Source organism: Notolepis coatsorum, assembly GCF_963971535.1.
Source record: "Notolepis coatsorum genome assembly, chromosome: 9".
Classification (NCBI taxonomy): domain Eukaryota; kingdom Metazoa; phylum Chordata; class Actinopteri; order Aulopiformes; family Paralepididae; genus Notolepis; species Notolepis coatsorum.
In genome coordinates, this window is record NC_140173.1 from 65,616,722 (window position 1) to 65,637,889 (window position 21,168).

General features: G+C 42.0%; 1 protein-coding gene across 4 annotated transcripts in view; it reads right to left on the reverse strand.

Moving 5' to 3' along the window:
* Nucleotides 1–21,168, reverse strand: part of cul9 (cullin 9) — a 288,372-nt gene that overhangs the window by 146,826 nt on the left and 120,378 nt on the right. For all 4 annotated transcript variants that reach the window (XM_084320985.1, XM_084320984.1, XM_084320983.1 and 1 more), the window contains exons 5-6: nucleotides 11,331–11,472; nucleotides 8,096–8,286 (exon numbers count right to left, since the gene is read on the reverse strand). In XM_084320985.1, coding sequence (XP_084177111.1) covers nucleotides 8,096–8,286; nucleotides 11,331–11,472 — 333 coding nt within the window. The remainder of the gene's footprint in view (nucleotides 1–8,095; nucleotides 8,287–11,330; nucleotides 11,473–21,168) is intronic.

Here is a 21,168-nt window from a genome sequence, read left to right on the forward strand (position 1 = left end):
AAATTTTTTGCACTGGTCCAGCTGAAGACAAAGCAGAGGAACAGATTGGACATTGAGCATGACGAACGCAATCTCCGCTACGCCACCTAACGGCCCTGCTCCACATGGTTTTTAATATATCATGCTTTAAGTACTGTAGTTTTTTTTTTTTTTTTTATATATTTTTTTGCACAAATCTTACAAATATTCAAGAGACATCTTTCAACAGCATAATATGCAAAGTCCAAGATTTGTTTTTTTCTTTTTCGTATTGACATATAAAACATACAAAGACTTATACAGACATACCAAAAACAGACATGGAAATTAAAAAAGTACTTACCAAAAAAAACAAAAGAACATTACTATATGTGCATATATAACCAAGATGCATATACGTTATTTACATTTAGTCATTTAGCTGACGCTTTTATCCAAAGCGACTTACAAGTTCTGTACGACAAGCCATCAGGAAGGGCACAACTCTATCAGCTGAGCAACAATGTTCATCAAAGTGTTGAGTGCTACAGTGTAGGTTAGTTTATTAGGACAAGTGCATGACAGTACGGTTAGTTACATAATACATAATACAATATAAAGTATAGGTACCATCAGGTCAGATCCCATTTTTCACCTTCATCATTGATAATACTGAAACCGCACCTTAATCATTCGTGCCCAGACCGTTCAGTCAGGTGTAGAAAACTGTCCCATACCTCAGCAAAGATATCCTCTCTCCCTGCGACTCTATATGTTACCCTTTCATATGATGCTGTCCGGAACATTAGTTCCATCCATTCTTTAAAAGTAATATCAATGGGTGATTTCCAATGTCGTAAGGCAATTCTACATCCTGATATCATGGCCATTCTATACCACATTCCCTGGTATTTAGGCAGTTTAATCTCTTTCGGTACTATACCCAAAACACATGCCATTGGGGAGTTATTCACCTTTACATCCAAAACTTTACTTAGGAATATCACAATTTGATCCCACATTTTCCGGACTTTCTCACATTCGTATAACATATGTAGTAAAGTGCCTGTCTCCTTCTCACATCTCCAGCAGATGTCACTGTCCCTTAACTTTAGTCTGGCCAGTTTACTAGGCGTCCAATAGCTTCTGTTTAAAACTTTGTAAAAGATAAGTTGTGATTGTGCCTCCCGCGAGAATTTACCCCATTTGGATACCAGCTTCTCCCATATTTCCTCAGTAATATCCTCACGTACATCGTTCTCCCAGCTCAACCTCAGACCCGCCAACTTGGGTGCATTGTGTTCCCTTATAACATCATAGAATCTTGATGCACCGCCTTTCCTACGCCATCCTTTATAAAATATTTCTTGAATTGGAGTAATCGGGCCACATTTTGGCCCTCCCATTGATGACGATATACAATGTCTAATCTGTAGGAATTTATAGACGTTTTTATTATCTATACCAAAGTCCTCTCTAATATCCTCAAAAGGTAATACCCCATCTTCCCCGGCTATATCACCTAGTACATGTATCCCCCTTTTAATCCAGTCGTCCCATATGACTGATTTCTTACCAATCTTTAGTTTTTTATTATACCATATAGAGGCTCTTGTAGTCAGATATGGGCTATCACCAGTCAGCCGGTGCGACTGATTCCAAGTTTCCCTGGCAAACGCCATTAGAGGGTTCTTAAAAGGTATAGGTCTGTCTGATTGTGTCAGGAAGGATTCCAGAGATGAGGGATATACCATTTCCTCTTCTATCTTGACCCAAGCAGGTGCCTCCTCAGTCGAGTGATTTAATTTGGAGAGCTGGGAGAGCGAGAACGCATAGTGATACCAGTCTAGCTTAGGCAGGGATAAGCCGCCATTTTCCTTCGCTGCATACATTTTGGCCCGACCAAATAGTGGCCTTTTGCCCCCCCACAAATATACATTAATGACTTTGTCATACTGTTTGAGTAACTGAGTCGGGAGAGTCAGCGGCAGCATATATAGGATATAATTTAATTTGGGAGCCAATATCATTTTTACTAAGTTTATCTTCCCAAGGAGAGACATATTCATCTTGGCCCAATTCTGGGTCAGAGCACTAACGTGTTCGATTATAGGGGCAATATTGGCTTGTACTATCTCTTTCAGACCTGGGATCAGCTTTATACCTAGGTATATCAACCCTGACGGCATCCACCTGTACTGCCATCCCCTCCTAATAGCAGGGGGACAGCACTTAGAGAGAGGCATTGCTTCTGACTTGCTCCAGTTGATTGTGTATCCAGAAATTTCGGAGAAGGACTCAATAACAGTTCCAATGACCCCAGCTGCTGTTTGGGGATTGCTGGATACCAATAAGATATCATCCGCATATAAAAATAGTTTATGTTCCACCTGTCCCGCTATTACCCCTTTGATGTCTTGATTAGTCCTTAGTGCGATAAGGCTGAGCCCGAACCCTGTTTTTAGGGTTCGAACGTTCGCCAGGGTTTATCGAACGAACGTTTTTTTTTTTTTAATTTTTTAATAATTTTCTTTTTAATAATTTTTTTTTCATTTTTTTAATAATTTTTTTTTTATTGTATTATTATAGATCCTACGGAGGGCGGCATTGCATAGTCTATTGGTGAAAAACATGTTGTTTACAGTGGTGGCTGTTCATGTAAACATGTAATTAAACAAAGCACTCAGAAGAAAATAAACAAGCTACTGAATCAAAGTATGATAAACAATAGCCCTTGCAGTCACGTAAGGGGCTAGATAAACAAATGCATTAGTTTTGTGGCATTAACGTTATATAGTTAGTGTTACACGTTCAATAACAGGTATTCACTCTTGGTCGACGGGGAGGGGAGCCGGGAGGAGAGGCGCACGCCTCGGCTCAACAGACCCGTCCACCGTCTACCTCGGAACGGCCGGGCTCCCAACACGCCTGCCGCCCGTCCGCCCTACCACCGTTCCGAGGTAGACGGTGGACGGGTCTGTCCACCGTGCGCCTGCTGTTGTTTCCAACGCAACCACCTCCCGCCATGAAGCTTGCGCTCCGTGGCCGAAAAAGGATGGTATTCATTGATGATCCTTCTGCAGGTTCACCTACAGAAACCTTGTTACCGATTACGTCCTCGGCGGGGAGCTAACTACTAGGGGTGCACCGATATGAAAATTGGCCACCGATACCGATACCGATTGTTCAACTAACACAATCGGCCGATACCGATACCGATACCGATAATTGTGGCAAAAAATAAGTATTTTTATTTTTTTTTAATTTTTATTTTTATTTTTTTTTAATTTTTTTAATGAAACTACTGTATATTTGTATGTGTGTTTGTATTTGTAGGCATCTTTACTTACTTAAAAAAGGAAACATCAAGAAATATGTTTATGGTATCACTGATCCCTCTCCCAGTATCGTCTGGCGGCCTGCAGAGGGATACTATTTTCTCAACCAGAGCTTTCAACCAATGCAATGGAACCATTCTGGCGGCCTGCAGCGGGATACTATTCTCTCAACCAGAGCTTTCAACCAATGCAATGGAACCATTTTGATTGACAGTGGATTCGGCCAATTACGCCACACCGCTAGCACCCACCTCCTGCTTACCACCAAGTGTTTATTCATTTTTCTACTTCGGGGCATGCCGCCATTGATCTGCTTGCTCGAATGCGAGTCAAACTTAGAACCACAACAAGCTAATACGTTAGCTGCCCGGCAGTGCCCGCCGACCAGCGCGCTCCACAGGATGGCCAAACGAGACACAATGATTTTACTGCAACAAATTTTATAATAAAACAAAGCCTTTCTATACATTTGTCTGGTTGAAAACTTTATTAACAGATTGCAGAATGTGTAGTTGGGTACGGAATGAGCAACGGAATGTAACCAACCGAGCTATGCACGGCTTGCTTGCTATCTTCGGGTAAATACTATGCTGATGTAATTGAACGTGTAACTAACTATAATAACGTTAATGCCACAAAACGAATGTTTGTGTCATTTTAACAGCAGATACTTTCTTAAATGCCATCCTCCCGACAGAGCGGTGTTGATGGGGAGCTCTGATGGATTCGCTTGGTTGTGTTATTAACATTGAACAGCTAACCGAAAGCTATGGTTAACTAATGTTAAAGGTTTAGCCATAACGTTACGTTGGCTAAAGTTGGGGCTATTCTTAATCCAGTAATAATGGCTGCAGACCTGCAAGCAAAGTACAGCAAGTTGGCAAAGGAGTATTCCAACGTAAATCACATTTTCACCAGTAACGTTAGTCTTCTGCCTCCCGGCTATGAACGGACTCGGAGTAATGCCTTGCTGCTATGGGTAATAATAATATGCTGATGTTATTGTCCGTGTAACACTAACTATATAACGTTAATGCCACAAAACGAATGCCTTGTTAATCATAAATAGTAACTTTGATGCAGTAGCTTGTGTGTGTGTGGGGGGGACGCGAGTGAATTTTTTTTTTTGCCTTTTGACGCTACACAAATGGATGGTTAGTTATCGGCGACTGCTATCGGCACATTTGAGCTTATCGGCCGATAGGCCGATAGCAGTCAACAAGGCACTTATCGGCCGATACCGATACCCGACCGATATATCGGTGCACCCCTACGTAACTACTGCTCCCCGGTAGCTACGGTAAGTCTGTTGAGGCTTGCCGATTGGTGGTAACAGCAGAGGCGGGTGCAAGCGGTGTGACGTAATTGGCAGAATCGCCTGTCAATCAAAATAGAGCTCTGGTTGAGAAATAGTATCCCGCTGCAGCCCGGCAGACCATACTGGTTGAGCCGAGCGCCTCGCATTCACATCACCTCAACCCCGTGCGCATCCTTTATTTTTTTTTCACCGAACGTTCGAACCTATTAATTAAAGTCCGAATGTCAGCGTAACGAACGAACGTTCGAACGTTCGGGCTCAGCCTTATAGTGCGATAGCAAGTGGTTCGAGGAAAAGCGCGAACATTTGGGGAGAAAGCGGAGAACCTTGCCTCATCCCCCGTCCTAGATTAAAGGGCGAGGATACGATCCCGTTTAAGTACTGTAGTTTTAATGTAGTTGGTGTTTTTTTTTATATAGTGGTCTTTTTATTGTAGTTTTAATTTTTTTTTATATAGTGGTGAGTGCCTATGTATTGTGACTGTATGTTTGTCTTTCAACCACTGTTCCGAAAGGAAAATAAAGTAATTTGAAGTTGAAGTTGACTCTCATTGGTAAAGTGTAACGCGTGGGAGGGCACGCTATCTCCACCAAGTCCTGCCCTGCTTAGCAAGCGCCGATACCTGACCTGTAGGCGTCGCTGTCCACAACGCCAGATTCCCACCCGCCAGCTTCCCCACCCCCTAATACTGCCAATTGTATTAGTGTGAACGGCCAGCCAAGCTGGTGGCAACGCCGAGAACTGGGCTCGAACCCAGCATCTCCTGCATTGGTGACGAGCGCAATCTCCGCTACGCCACCTGACCGCCCTTTTCATTGTGTTTTTAGCCCTAGTTGCACTTTTGTTGCAACCCCAGTCATCCCATTAGTTCCCCCAAACTTACTGTAGGTCTGTTTTAAGCTAAGAAGTCTGCTATGAAGCATAATTATTTATTATTATTATTTTATTTCATTGGGTTTTTACCTTTAGCCCTAGTTGCACTTTTGTTGCAAACCCAGTTATCCCATTAGTTCCCCCAAACTTAGGTATGTTATGTTAACACTATGATCGCCGGGGACGAGTTAAGACGTCATTCCTAGCCATGCTCATTCTGCCGAAGACGCCGTAACTCGTCTTTGATGTCAATATTTCAAAAATCTGTGACCGAAATCATATTTCCCCTCCGGAGCCCTGAGACACACTGCAAAGCTCCACTCAACTCTCTAGCGGTTCAAGAGCGCCATCTGGTGGCCGATCGGCAGATCGCCAACCGGAAATGAGCCTTTGAACCGGTAGTGCTCATCCATATGTGGTCCGGGCACTCGCTATCGTTAGAGACTCCGTCTTGATACAGTGAACATCGATCGGTGCAAATAACTCGAAAAAACAACATGATTTGGACGTATATACTATTATACAACCTGGAAATGGATCGGGCATTTCTCCATCCCATAATAGAAAAAATTCTGTTCCACGCTCATCTGCCAGCGGCGCGAGGAAGCCACGGTAAGATTCAGCGTTATATTCTAACGTGTTCCATATAAACTGCTATGATGAACATATGACCCACTCTGGATGAATCATCTAACGCTGCCCACGGAATTATAAACGATCCCCCGACCATCCGGTCATCATCAGATGACACGTAGTAACTTCTAGAACCACGTCCAGTTGACATTTTTTATCTCGCACAGATTCCTACCAAACTGTATTTGATCAATATAATGCATTTAGGGCTATAAATCACGTTCTGAAGAAAGCTGCAGAAAACGATAAAAACATACTTATACTTTAGACCATATTTTAGTATGAATATGTGAATGAAAAAGTTTAACGTTGCTACACCCTGAAAATACATATAGGACATTGAATGGGCCATAATAATGGCAATTTAGCAATAGAATTTAAAAAGTTATAGCCCTGCAAAGAAGGGGAACTTCTCCATAGACAAATAGAGATGGCGAGGGATGGTAAATTATGAATTTAACCCATGGCGATCAAAGTGTTAAGCTAAGAAATCTGCTAAGAAGCATATTATTTATTATTATTTTTATTTCATTGGATTTTATTGGGCCCTAGTTGCACTTTTTTGTGTTTATTTCATGTTTTAACAGTGCATGAACGATTGTGTATTACTGCAAAAAAAAAAAAAAAAATATTGAAATAAATCATAGTGGTTGAAAAATTTGGGTCACGACTTAATGTTGGGTCCCGAGTAGGGATGTCCCGATCCGATCACGTGATAGGGAGCTGATCACGTGATTTTCAGAAGATCGGGATACATTTTTTTTTATATAAAATAATCGGGATTTAAAAAAAAATATAAAGTTTTATTTATTCAACAAACATGACCATGTTCATGTCTTAAACTCATACTGAGGCCTTAGTTTTGGTTTTAAATTGCATATCATCATTAATTAATTTATTGTCACAGAGCAGAATAATTTTGCCAAAACAAACGCATTTCCTTTGATTTAATTATACATCAAATGATTTATGTCAAGGATGAGGGACATCCACTAGTTGCAGAACTTGCAGTCACCTGATTTTTACAGACGATGGCGCCATTTCTCTCATGAAGCAGCAGGTTGGAGGCGGAGTTTTTAGATTAGACCAGTTGAGAACCACTGTTTTAGAGTACCTTCTGACAAAGTTAAGGTCTATTTTACCGAACCTAAAACATGCTTTTGTATTGATCGCAGCGTCGTATTTTACCAAACCTAAAACATGCTTTTGGTAATGATCGCAGCGTCGTAAATCGACCCCCCCTCCCCGTCTGGGAGACTGTTGCTAACGTCTCTGGTTGATGCTGGACAATCATCAAATCATCATAGTCAAACATGGTTGTAACGATAATTAGAAATTGAATGGTATTACTAACCGCCAGGGAGTTTTACCGTGGTTATGATTAAAACCGGTAACCGTCTTATCCCTAACCGTGAACATGCTCCATGTAGCTACATGCCTCACATGTAAATGTAAAACGTAGAACTTAAGGCTGAATTAGACTTTCATGCAAGTTGGTACCAGCATTTATAGTTCCATGCAACCTTTTTGCTAACCCCTCCTCCACACAAGAGCAAGCCAAATGCAGAAAGGCGCAGCTCAAGGCAAGTGGGCAAATCACAGCGCTCGCCCTACGCATGTTACATTTTGGGAGAGGAGCATGTAGACTCCGGTGTACCAACTTTCACATTCCAAGTATAAATTGGACTTAACAGGGTTTCCACAGATATTGCTAAATGAAATTCAAGGTCTTTCAAGTACTTTTCTAAGCACTATTTTCCATTTTAAAAGGGCATTTAAAAGGATACAATTCACTTTTAAATGCCACAGGCTTCGAACAGAAAAAAAAATCGAAGTAAATTTTTTTTTTCTTTTTAAATGTTCGAAGCTTGTGCCATCGAACAAAGCTTCGAAGCTTCGAAGTATTTAAGACAGCCCTAGTGCGAACCCTGTAATAACTCGGCTTCATTCCCAGCATGTGAAACGTAGAACTTGCCTGGTCTTCTAGGCTCTGACGCAGGGTGTTGTTGACCTCGTGCTGCTGCTTTGACTCCAGCTTCTTGATGAAGAAGAGCACCTCCCACCACTCCGCCCGACTGAGGCAGAGGCCCTCGGACTGGAGCCCCTCGGCCAGGTAAGGCAACGAGTACAGCCCCCCGGGGGGCTTGGAGAAGAACGTCTGGCTCACTGCACGGGACGACGACGACACAGTGACATAGATAAGAAACACGAGGGCGGGTTCTCTGAACATGTGTCAACGTGACATACCTGTGAGCCGCCACTAGTGGCCGACTGAGTGAGTGCGTGAGTTCCTGCATGTTTCAGCAAGTTAAATTTAAGACTTTTTAAGACCTTGTTAAGACTTTTAATACCCATTTCACAACCGCACTGGCAAAAAAAAGTAGGAAGTCAAATGTCTATGAAAGAAGAAATAAGAATTACCTCGAAATATTACTTCCCCATGAAGTTACAAAAGTAAAGATTGTAAGACGTATGCTAACAGAATCTCTCTTTAGCTCAGGCTCTGACTGATGCTAACAGAATCTCTCTTTACCTCAGGCTCTGACTGACATGAACAGAATCTCTCTTTACCTCAGGCTCTGCCTCTGACTGACGATAGCAGAATCTCTCTTTACCTCAGGCTCTGCCTCTGACTGACGATAGCAGAATCTCTCTTTACCTCAGGCCCTGACTGATGCTAACAGAATCTCTCTTTACCTCAGGCTCTGACTGACATGAACAGAATCTCTCTTTACCTCAGGCTCTGCCTCTGACTGACGATAGCAGAATCTCTCTTTACCTCAGGCCCTGACTGATGCTAACAGAATCTCTCTTTACCTCAGGCCCTGACTGATGCTAACAGAATCTCTCTTTACCTCAGGCTCTGCCTCTGACTGACGATCGCAGAATCTCTCTTTACCTCAGGCCCTGACTGATGCTAACAGAATCTCTCTTTACCTCAGGCTCTGACTGATGCTAGCAGAATCTCTCTTTACCTCAGGCCCTGACTGATGCTAGCAGAATCTCTCTTTACAAGTCAAGTAAAGAGTTTTATTAGTCACGGCATACAAGCATACAGTGAAATGCGGGTGGTCATGCCCGCAGCGATTGTGCAATAATACAAGTAATAATAATAAGAATAAGACATAGAATAAGACATAACAGGTATAAAGTTTACAAAAAGCATGGTAAAGACATGCTAAGGCATGGTCAGTCAGAATTCAAGGTTCTCCTATTAGTTTATAAAGCCCTAAAAAAGGCCCCTGCTTACCTAGCAGACCTCCTTCACATCCTATACCAACGTCAGGGCCCTCAGATCGGCTGACAAGGGTCTCCTAACTACCCGTAGGTCCAATTTCAAGTCTAGGGGGGGGGCGTGCTTTTGCTGTTGCAGCCCTTGACCTCTGGAACAGCATCCCCATGTACATCAAATCTGCCCCCTCTATCGAGTCTTTTAAATCTAAACTCAAAACCCATCTATACTCCGTGGCCTTCCCTGACTCACTCTGACTCTTGCCTTGCTTGTTGACATGTTTTGTTTCTTTGTCTGTCCGTTGGTTGTAGGGCTGACCTTCGAATTTTTTTTTGGCAATCGAAGCTTCGGGGCCGAGCTTCGATTTTAATTCGAAGCTTTGAATTAATTTTTTTTTTTTTTTTTATCATAATTTTTCTTTTTTTTTTTTTTTTTATCTTATGTTGTGGGACTTGTACAGCACTTTGGTAAACTTTGTTGTTTTTAAATGTGCTCTATAAATAAAGTGGATTGGATTAATGAATTAAGTAGCCCCTTTCGTGACTGTGACACAGCCAACACGGCTGTGTGATTTAATTCAAGGTGGATCGCTGTTGTCGTTTGAACAACTTCAGATTTCATGGGAACTACCAATCCCCCAAATCAAGAATGTTTAAGATGAATGAAGTAAGATTTTGATTATTTGAAATATGGCCTGTGTAGACTAAACTATGCACAGAATTATGTCAGTCTACAAGGTCCGGCAATGTAGACCTTGTAGACTCCACTACAGACCAATTATCAGTTAATGTTCATGCATTTTTAAGAAGGGCTACTTCCACAAAAAAACAAAGAACTCACCAAAACATCTCAGTAGCACCTTATCTAAATGTTCTATTTCATATATGGAGATTCATATTTATTTATGTATTGCATGCATTTCTACATTTTATTTCCTATTTTGTTTATTCATCCCAGTATCTTTCTTTCTTATGTGTGGAATTCTACAAGGCATTTACATTCACATTTAGTCATTTACAGTAGCTGACGCTTTTATCCAAAGCGACTTATAAGTTCTGTACGACAGAGTTGTATCCTTCCTGATGACCTATCAGCTGAGTAACAATATTCATCAAAGTGTTGCGTGTTACAGTGTAGGTTAGTTTATTAGGACAAGTGCATGACAGTAAGGTTAGTTAGGGTTCGATTTTTTTTAATTTTATTTCAGATAATGGTTGAAGAAGTGCGTCTTTAGTCGACGGCGAAAGATTGGACGGGATTCGGCTGTCCTAACTGGGGTGGGTAGTTCATTCCACCATTGTGGGGCAAGGACTGAGAATAGGCGTGTAGGTGGTGTATATGTGTTTGAGGATGATATCCTTCAAACAGGCAATAGTGATGATATAATTTGGGCAGTGCTGAGCTGGGTTACTTTCCTCCGGTGTATTTTATTTTATTTTTTAAACTTCGATTTTTTTTAAATGTTCGAAGCTTGTGCCATCGAACGAAGCTTCGAAGCTTCGAAGTATTTAAGACAGCCCTAGTTGGTTGTTTATATTTTCTGTTTATTCTATACTTTAGCACTTTCCTTTGTTTTTAGCTATGCGACTTACTGTGAAGCACTTTGGTTGACAAGTGTCATGTCTAAATGTGCTAAACAAATTAATTTGATTGATAGAGAATAAATATCTGTGGTCAGCTCAAAAAAGAGATCCTTCTGCATGACTGCATGTGGGAAACTCAATTTGAAACTCAACAAATATTTTAAATAAACAAATGGATGAGTCGACAAAGTCCTGTGACTATTAGTTGACTAAGAACCTCTTTAGTTGGACAGTTGTTATACCTACTGTTTTTACCATCTTTGTACATCTGATTATTATTATTATTATTGATGTCAATGTGGTGTTTGTTGTTGTATTTAAAAAAAAAATGAAAAAAAATGTAATAAAAAAAAAAACATTTGAATCTAATCTAATCTTTGCAGACTTGTTCTTACCAGCTGTGAGTTTGAGTGTCTCAGTCAAGGAAGAGGCTTTCTCCTGGTTCTCCTTATCAGCGTGTCCACTGTTGCCGTTGCCCAAGATTTCCACCATGTGCCAGTGCACCCAGTAGGTTCTGGACAGGGAGTTCCAGTACACCTAAACACAACCAGACACAGAAGACCAGGTTATAATACACACCTAAACACAACCGGACACAGAAGACCAGGTTATGGTACACACCTAAACACAACCAGACACAGAAGACCAGGTTATGGTACACACCTAAACACAACCAGACACAGAAGACCAGGTTATGGTACACACCTAAACACAACCAGACACAGAAGACCAGGTTATGGTACACACCTAAACACAACCAGACACAGAAGACCAGGTTATGGTACACACCTAAACACAACCAGACACAGAACAACAGGTTATGATACACACCTAAACACAACCAGACACAGACACGGAACACCAGGTTATGGTACACACCTAAACACAACCAGACACAGAAGACCAGGGCCCCGTTCCCCGTACCTGGCTAACTGAGTTAGCCGGATAATTTTCAGCATAGCTTGACTTAAGCCAGACCTTTCCATTCCCCGACGCTCGATTGTCTAAATCACTATGACAACAGATCAAAAAGTTTGAACCTGGTCGAGGGCAGGGTTAAGTTCAGTTAGCTGGATGAACTATGGCCACGCCCCCGCAAAGAAATCCCAGCTCGCTTCCTGAAATATTTCTCACAGTCTAGATCCCATTATGCCATTCTGAATTATGTTTTTGTGCTTCGTTTGAAATGTAAAATAATAGGTCTGCATCTGCAGTAACGCTGATAATAAATCATATTCAGCCTATGAATTTACTTTGTCCTATATAATGCACGTCATATTTATACGGATACGGCGCTCGCGAGTCGCGACAGTTATTTTAATAACGGACTAAACGGATCATTGCAAATGTGAATCCCGCTGGGATACTTTTAATGAATGAAATCGGGTGTTTGGCTCCGATTAGTTTAATATTCTTCGCTGTGTATTTGCTTAACGGAGCACCCGGATGCGTTTCATTCAAGCTGAAGCGTCTATGCGCGGATTGTGGATATGAATTATGAGGAATCTGAATCTGTGGAGTATTTAATTGTATCACTGACAGTGTCACACGTTATTGTGATATTGTAACTGGGATTAAAATATATGAGGAGATGCGCTGTTTGATGGATTTGATGACGTGACGTGACTTGATAAATTGAATGAGCCTTTGACGTTTTTGATGAATGAATTTGAGAAAATGCATTTATCTTTTCAAGCACTGTTATCTGATGATGAACATGAGGTGTCACTGGTATAAACCAAATGATAATCAATTCAATGCATGTATGGATTAGGTCCGAAACAGATTAAAACCTGATTAATAGTGTAACTGCAAGCCTCCCTCCAAGCCTCTCTTTGGAAACCATGTATTTATATAGTAGGCTACATAATACCTAAGCACATACAGATATCCTCATGATATAATTCGTATCAATTAGATATACTATTTGGGCTTGTTTTTATCGTTATTCTGAAAGAGCTGAACTAATTATTTTCGCTAGCAAGATCTCATTTGATTATTCATTCCATAAGCCTATACTGCCAGCAGGCACGCCCATTCTGCAATCTGTTAATAAAGTTTTAAATCAATCAATCAATCAATGCCGTTAGATCAGGATTTCTGCTATCGACACTTGCCGTCTTTTCAGCTGAGGCGGGCGCAAGCAATTATCCTGAGTCTCAAGTCTGGTTCAAATGAACGAGACTGAATCCACCTTCGAGGAACAGGAAAATCCCGGATTCAAACATCGGGTTAATTGAATCTGGATAATGGGACTCTTGATCGACTTAGTTGAACCAGGTACGGGGAATAGGGCCCAGGTTATGGTACACTACACACCTAAACACAACCAGACACAGAAGACCAGGTTATGGTACACACCTAAACACAACCAGACACAGAACACCAGGTTATGGTACACACCTAAACACAACCAGACACAGAACACAAGGTTATGGTACACACCTAAACACAACCAGACACAGAACACCAGGTTATGGTACACACCTAAACACAACCAGACACAGAACACAAGGTTATGGTACACACCTAAACACAACCAGACACAGAACACCAGGTTATGGTACACACCTAAACACAACCAGACACAGAACACCAGGTTATGGTACACACCTAAACACAACCAGACAGTCAGAACACCAGGTTATAGTACACACCTAAACACAACCAGACACAGAACACCAGGTTATGGTACACACCTAAACACAACCAGACACAGAACACAAGGTTATGGTACACACCTAAACACAACCAGACACAGAACACCAGGTTATGGTACACACCTAAACACAACCAGACACAGAACACCAGGTTATGGTACACACCTAAACACAACCAGACAGTCAGAACACCAGGTTATAGTACACACCTAAACACAACCAGACACAGTCAGAACACCAGGTTATGGTACACACCTAAACACAACCAGACACAGTCAGAACACCAGGTTATGGTACACACCTAAACACAACCAGACAGTCAGAACACCAGGTTATGGTACACACCCAGGGACCGAAACTAAAGCCCGCCGCCCGCCAGGGGCGCTCAGTTTTTACCTTTGGCGCTTGACACTTAGAGGGCTGCCCGCCGTGTGGCGTGTAATCAATCAAGTTCATAACGATACTCTTATTTTGAAAATCTGTGCGAGTCTCATTTCCACCCCAAGCGCATCTCCAGTCATAATATCGATGGCTCCGGCAGTTAGCAACATTAGGTTCGTATGATACTCTTATTTTGAAAAAAACCGTGGCAACGAGTCATATCCGCCCAGCCCTGCAGCGGGATACTATTGGCTAAGGCAGGGGTCGCCAATTAGGTTTTGCCGCGGGCCAGATTTTCCCCAAGCCGTTGCTTGGCGGGCCAGGATCAAAAACAATGGCTAATTTAATATACTGATATTGAAAAAAGACAAACGTTTTTCTCTGGTCTGCATCCCCCCAACAACCGTGTGCACTGCGCCGCACTGCACTGCACCCACTCTGCAATCCGCCAAACAAAGTTCTCACTCATCCATTCATTCATGAACAGCTCTCAGCTGTTGCAGATCAGCTTAACAATTGTGTGTATTGCGCCGTACTGTATTGTACCCATTCTGCAATCTGTTAAATAAAGTTTTCATTCATTCATTCATGAACAGCAGATCAGCTGTTGCAGATCACCGCGGCGGGTGATGAACAGATCAGAAGACAGAATGCATGAAAACACGACTCACCATACCTTGTTTGTTGTTCAGTCCTCCAAAATCCCTGCTAATGTTTGAAACATGTCACATATCCACTCGCCGCCCTCCAATTCCAGATTGGCGTTGAATGCAGCTACTTTATCTGCCAACTTGAACACAGTTGTAATAACAACCATTTCCTCGTTGTTGTTGTCGCCACATATTATGCAGAGAGGACGTCGGCTCGGCACGCAAGAATCACCGACCTGTTGCAATAAACCCGTATTTTAAGTATGGCTCCTGTTTATTAAAAGAAGCGTTATATTTCCCTGTTGCATTTCCCTATCCAAAGATGTTTGTTTTGTTTTTTAACACATTTTGTTACTCGCTCCATCTCGAACGCGGAAGTGAAAGTTCGTTAGGGACTATTCCATTGGTTCTCCCAGTCCACGTGACCATTTCTAGCATTTCAATTGGCTATAGTGCTATTGATGACTACCGGTAGATAGATACAGCTTCACAATAAAAGACACCCTGGCGTCCCGAGTGAATATTTCCTGCGCGTAAAATAAATATCATATTCTCAAAATAATCTGACGGGCCAGAAATTATTGCTGGCGGGCCAATGTCGGCCTGCGGGCCGCCTATTGCCGATCCCTGGGCTAAGGGCTTCTGCTCGCAGTGCTCGTGTCAACAAACACAGAGGCAGTCTGCTCTAGTCTAGAAGAGCGGACCTCCATGAGCTACCGTTACTGTTTAAACAATGACCCAGTCAACTATTCAGTTTTAGTTTAATACATGACGAGGCATTGTCTAACGGTATCTAGCTGGATAGCTGCTGATATCAACAAATGCTCCAGCAATAGTCGACTCGAGTGCATAATACCTCCGTTCCCTCGTTAGCTAGCTCGCGTTAGCTAGCTCACGTTAGATCTATCTGTCCCAGTAAACTAAATTGTCTTAACGTTATCTACCGGGCTAGCAGTAGCTACAGATAGCTCCTGATATCAATGTCTTATAACATTGATTGAATGCGTATTCTAGCTGAGGGCATGTTGAATGTGATTCGACAAAAGAACCGTAACGTTATACCAATAGGGTCCAGCTGCATCGCCGGAGAATCCTTGCATGCTGAATGTAGGGTCTAGCTGAATATAGGGTCTAGCTGCAGGGCCGGAGAATCCTTGCTGGAGCTGGAGGCTACTCAAGTATACACACAGACAGTGGAGCTGTTTGCAGATAGCGAGCATTTTGACTTATTGCATGGTGGCGATTAGGGATGTCCCGATCCGATCACGTGATCGGGATCGGCGTCGATCACGTGCTTTTCAGAGGATCGGGGATCGGGAAAAAATAATAAAAATCGGCAGTCAAAAAAAAAAAAATTATTCAACAAACATGACCATGTCCACGTCTTAAACTCATACGGAGGCCTTAGTTTTGGTTTTAAATTACATATAATATATCATTAATGTATTTATTGTCACACAGAGCAGAATAATTGTCCACAACAAACACTTTCCCTTTAATTTACACCGTTGCAACAAACACATTCCCTTTAATTTAGACCGGCTACACGCTCACATCACAACAACAGTACAACACGTCGCTCCCGAAACACGGTTAATATCCACTGACTTGAGCAGCTAGACTTAATGTCAGAGGTTTGGAACTAAGCATTTTAAAATAGAAAGTCAAGCCAGTTGCAATGTTTGCAAGGACAGGCTGGAGGCGAAGTTTTCAGACTAACTTTTCACCTGGAGGATAACGTCAATTATTTGCCGTGACTGAGGATTATCGTCAGCGTTTCAGACCAGAATGGACCATTACGTAAGTCGAACACTGAATGTATACTAATGTGCAAACATATATTGAAACTTTTAATATTTCTCATAATGAAGCAGAAGCACATTTCTCAGGCTGAATGTAATAACAAACGCCTCCGCGCTGGCGCGCTCGCGCCCCCGAACTATAGGCAACAGAGGGGCGCGCGCGGAGGCTTTTGTTATTACATTCAGCCTGACAAAAATGCGTCAAAATTGATTACTAATGTGAAAGATCGGATCGGAAAACGATCGGATCGATAGATATTTGAAATCACATGATCGGGATCGGATCGGGGGCAAAAAAAGGCGATCGGGACATCCCTAGTGGCGATGTCTCGCAGATAATACAATTACAAGTATGATTATTAGGGATGGGTACCTTTCACATTTGAACCGATACCGGTACCCAACGGTACCTCTTTTCGGTACTTTAGTCTCAAGAAATTTAATTTACCTACCTCAGTCGTAAAAAAAAAGAAATCCAAACTTCAAATAACTACAATTTCGACAGTTTTCGGCTTGTCATTGCTCCGACTGCTTTGTTGTTGAATCAAGTCAAATCCTAGGTAAGCATATATTGTGCGTGTGAACGTTGACATGAAAAGAAAAAAGTGTAAAAATTTTTTTTTTTTTTTAAATAAAATAATTATTTTTTTTTGGTTTCTCACTTGATTTGATACCTCGGTAGTACCGACGTGTTTCGGTTTGGTACCTCAAAAGTACCGAATTCGGTACCCATCCCTAATGATTATATAAAAATACGTATTAAAAAAAGAGATCAATGCCATATACAGACAACAATCGGAAATACAAATACGTAGCACAAGACAACAGCAGTACTCCCAAGGTTCTAAACCTAGTCACCTATTAGCCATGCGATTAAGAATTAATGCAAAATGTGCAGATATAACTACCATTAGAGCACAACAAGTACTTGAAACAGACCCTGAAAAAATAAACGATACATTCAAAGAATTCTACTCCGACTTATATAAATCAGAAACGACCTTCGATCAAAACAAAATGGACACATATCTTAATCAAATTATTCTCCCTAAACTTTCAGAGGATGACGCTAAACAGTTAGAAACACCGATCACACTAGAGGAACTCAAGAAGGCCATATCCGAAATGCAAAGTGGTAAGGCTCCTGGAAGAGACGGTATCCCACCAGAAATGTACCTTTCTTGTTGGGACATAAATTGGACCCTTATTACTAAATATGATCTTATACTCAGTCAAGGAGGGGAACTTCCATAAAAACGACAATATTGCACTCATAACAGTCCTTCTCAAAAAAGACAAAGACCCCACCGAGTGCGGTAGTTACAGACCCTTAAGCCTCCTCGGAACCGATATCAAACTGTACTCTAAGGTATTAGCCATCAGATTACAAAAGCATATGACGTCTTTAGTTCATCCGGACCAAACTGGCTTCATAAGAGGCCGCCTGATCACTGATAACATAAGACGAATACTGCACGTACTAGATGCCGACAAGGACGACACCATACCTAAGGCGATGCTGTCCCTGGATGCAATGAAAGCTTTTGACAGGCTGGAATGGTCGTATCTATGGGCAGTATTAGAGAAGATGGGGTTAGGTAAAGGTTTCATTGATATGATTAAAGTAGTATACAAAGACCCATCGGCCATGATTACTACAGGTATAATGACCTCCGGAATATTTCCGGTATCACGCTCAGCTAGACAGGGTTGCCCTCTTAGTCCCGGACTATTCGATCCATCATTAGAACCTTTAGCACAATATATAAGACAATCCCAATCCATACAACCAATCGTAATCAAGGGCACACAACATAAAATTTGTTTATATGCGGACGACGTAATACTGTTCATGCAAAACCCCAACACCACAATGCCTCATCTGCTCAAGTTGATTGAGAACTTTGGAGATTTATCGGGATTCAAGATAAATTGGCCGAAGTCGGCTTTCCTTCCACTTAACACCCCTGCAAAAAAAGATATAACCCTCCCAGGAGAGATACCTATGGTAAAACATTTTAGATGCTTGGGAGTGGAAATATTCCCCACCATAAGACAAACGGTGAAGCACAATTACACAAAAATCCAAAACAACATCCAAGACGACCTTGATAGGTGGGCAAAACTTAAAAACTCAGTAGTTTCTTTAATAGTTGTCATACAGAAGTACAGAATACTTTCATACAAAATGCTTCTTACTGTTACGCTCCAGAGACTGTGCTAGACAAGATAGTATCAAATAACATAGTATAGCATGTAATTTAGAAGAAGAAAATGAGGTCACAGTGTTCGGTATAGACATATGTACAATGTTCTGAGTTACCATATAATAATATACAATACTATGCAGTGTACTAATGTACAGTACTATATAGTGCAAAGCAGAAATGGGATGAGGTACAATTTAGGTACAATTTACAGTAAGGTGTACGAGTTGTAGTGCAATCCTTCATCAATAAATATAAAGTGTGGGGAGTGGGTGCTACAGTGTGTTTGTTTAAAGTGGGTGTGTGCTATAAAGTGTGTGGAGTGGGTGCTACAGTGTGTTTGTTTAAAGTGAGTGTGTGCGTGTGGATGTGTGTGCTATGTGCGTTTGGTGGTTGTTGTTGTGTAGTGTTCATTGTTCGTTTAGCAGCCTGATGGCCTGGGGATAGAAGCTTCTTCTGAGTCTTTCTGTGCTCGCCTTGAGACTCCGGTATCGCTTGCCTGACCGCAGCAGTTCAAAGAGGCAGTTGTTCGGGTGACTGGAGTCTTTAATGATTCTCTTAGCCTTGCCCTTGCAACGCTTGTTGTAAATGTTCTGGAGGGTGGGGAGCCCCCCTCCAATTGTGCGTTCGGCTGAACGTGTCACTCTTTGTAGTCTGCTTCGGTCTTGTGCAGTGCTATTCCCAAACCAGGAGGTGATGTTGCCGGTCAAGATGCTCTCTATTGTACATGAGTAGAAGTTCTTAAGGATCTTCTGACTGACTTGGAACTTCCTTAGGCGCCTGAGGAAGTAGAGGCGTTGTCGTGCCTTCTTCACAACACTGTCAATGTGTGTGGTCCATGTCAAGTCCTCGGATATGTAGAGGCACGGATATCAATAGTTAAGATGGACGTACTACCGGCGGTTAGGTGGTCGAGCGGAGATTGCGTTCGTCACCAGCCCCGGAGCTGTGAGCTTGGTTCGCCTGTTCGAATCCAGCTCACAGCTCCGGGGTTGTCACCAGCTTGGCTGGCCGTCTGCACTGATACAATTGGCTGTATCAGAGGGTGGGAGAAGCTGGCGGGGTGGGTCCGGGTCGTTGTAAACAGCGACTCCTACAGTTCGGTCGGGGCGCCTGCTAAGCGCGGATTGGACGTGAGGGGGATAGTGTGGTCCTCCCACACGCTACGCCCTCTCAATGAGAATCCGCGCTGCCAGGTGAAAAGAAGCGGTGATTGGCTGGACGTGTGTCGGAGGAAGCACGTGGTAGCCTCCACTCTCCCAAATGATCTGACTGTGGGGGGTAAAGCGCAGCGACCAGGAAGGGACTGGGAATTGGCATACGACTAACATTGGGATGGGAGAAAATCGGAGGAAAATGGAGGGGGAAAAAGACCAAAAAAAAAAAAAAAAAAAAGATGGACGTACTACCTAGAATCAACTTCTTCAGTTCAATGCTACCGTTACCCCCTCCAGAGGGTTACTGGAAAAGATTACACTCCTCCACATACAAATTTATTTGGAATAACAAACCACCACGTATAAAAAGATCCACCGCACAGAGAAATAAAGCAGACGGTGGCATGGCATTTCCAGATTTTTTCCACTATTTTAAGGCGTACACATTAAGACCATTGACAACATGGTTTGATCCACAAGCATTAGTATCCTGGAGAAAATTAGAAGAAAACATAGTAGCCCCACATAGACTGAAGGACATAGCATACACTAAACTACCAATCAAGCATTGTGAACGGAAATTTGGCCCCATAATTACTCATGCGATCCGGATATGGCGTGAAACACAAAAAAAATATCCTAACCCACATAAATGGCACAATCATACTCCCTTATTCAATAACAATGCACTCTTGATTGGAAAACGACCTATAAGATTCCCTATATGGGAAAAGCAAGGCATACACTCATTAGGGGATGTTTTTAACAAACAGGGTTTCTGTAGTTATGAAGAAATACAGAAGAAATTTAATCTCACCAAGTCCACACATCTTTTTTACTTACAGTTATTGTTATGTTTGAAGACTCAAGGTGTTCCATTAACGAAACCAATTGAACACCACAGATACCACAAATTCTTCTATGAAAGAGAGACATCAAGAGGTTTTGTTTCAGATTTTTATCATCAATTACTAACGTCCTCATATGAAACCCTCCACCTAGACTCTGTCTGGAGGAGGGATATACCAGACCTGGAAAGTGATTTTGATTGGCAAGAAGCCTGGGCAAATGTTCGACTCACATCAAGGAACCCGGACCATCAACAAATCAATCTTAACTATATTCACAGGACATACTTGACTCCTATAAGACTGAAAAAAATGGGTCTTATACAAGACTCCAAATGCTCTTTATGTACAAATGGGGACGAGGGGACATTTATGCACATGTACTGGGACTGCCCACCAGTTAAGATATTCTGGAAAGAGGTGACCCAGCAATTATCAAATCTCGTAACTTGGAATATACCTGTACACCCCTCTGTATTACTGCTGAATGATGTTTTTGAGTGTGCAGTACATCCACAGCTAAAGAGA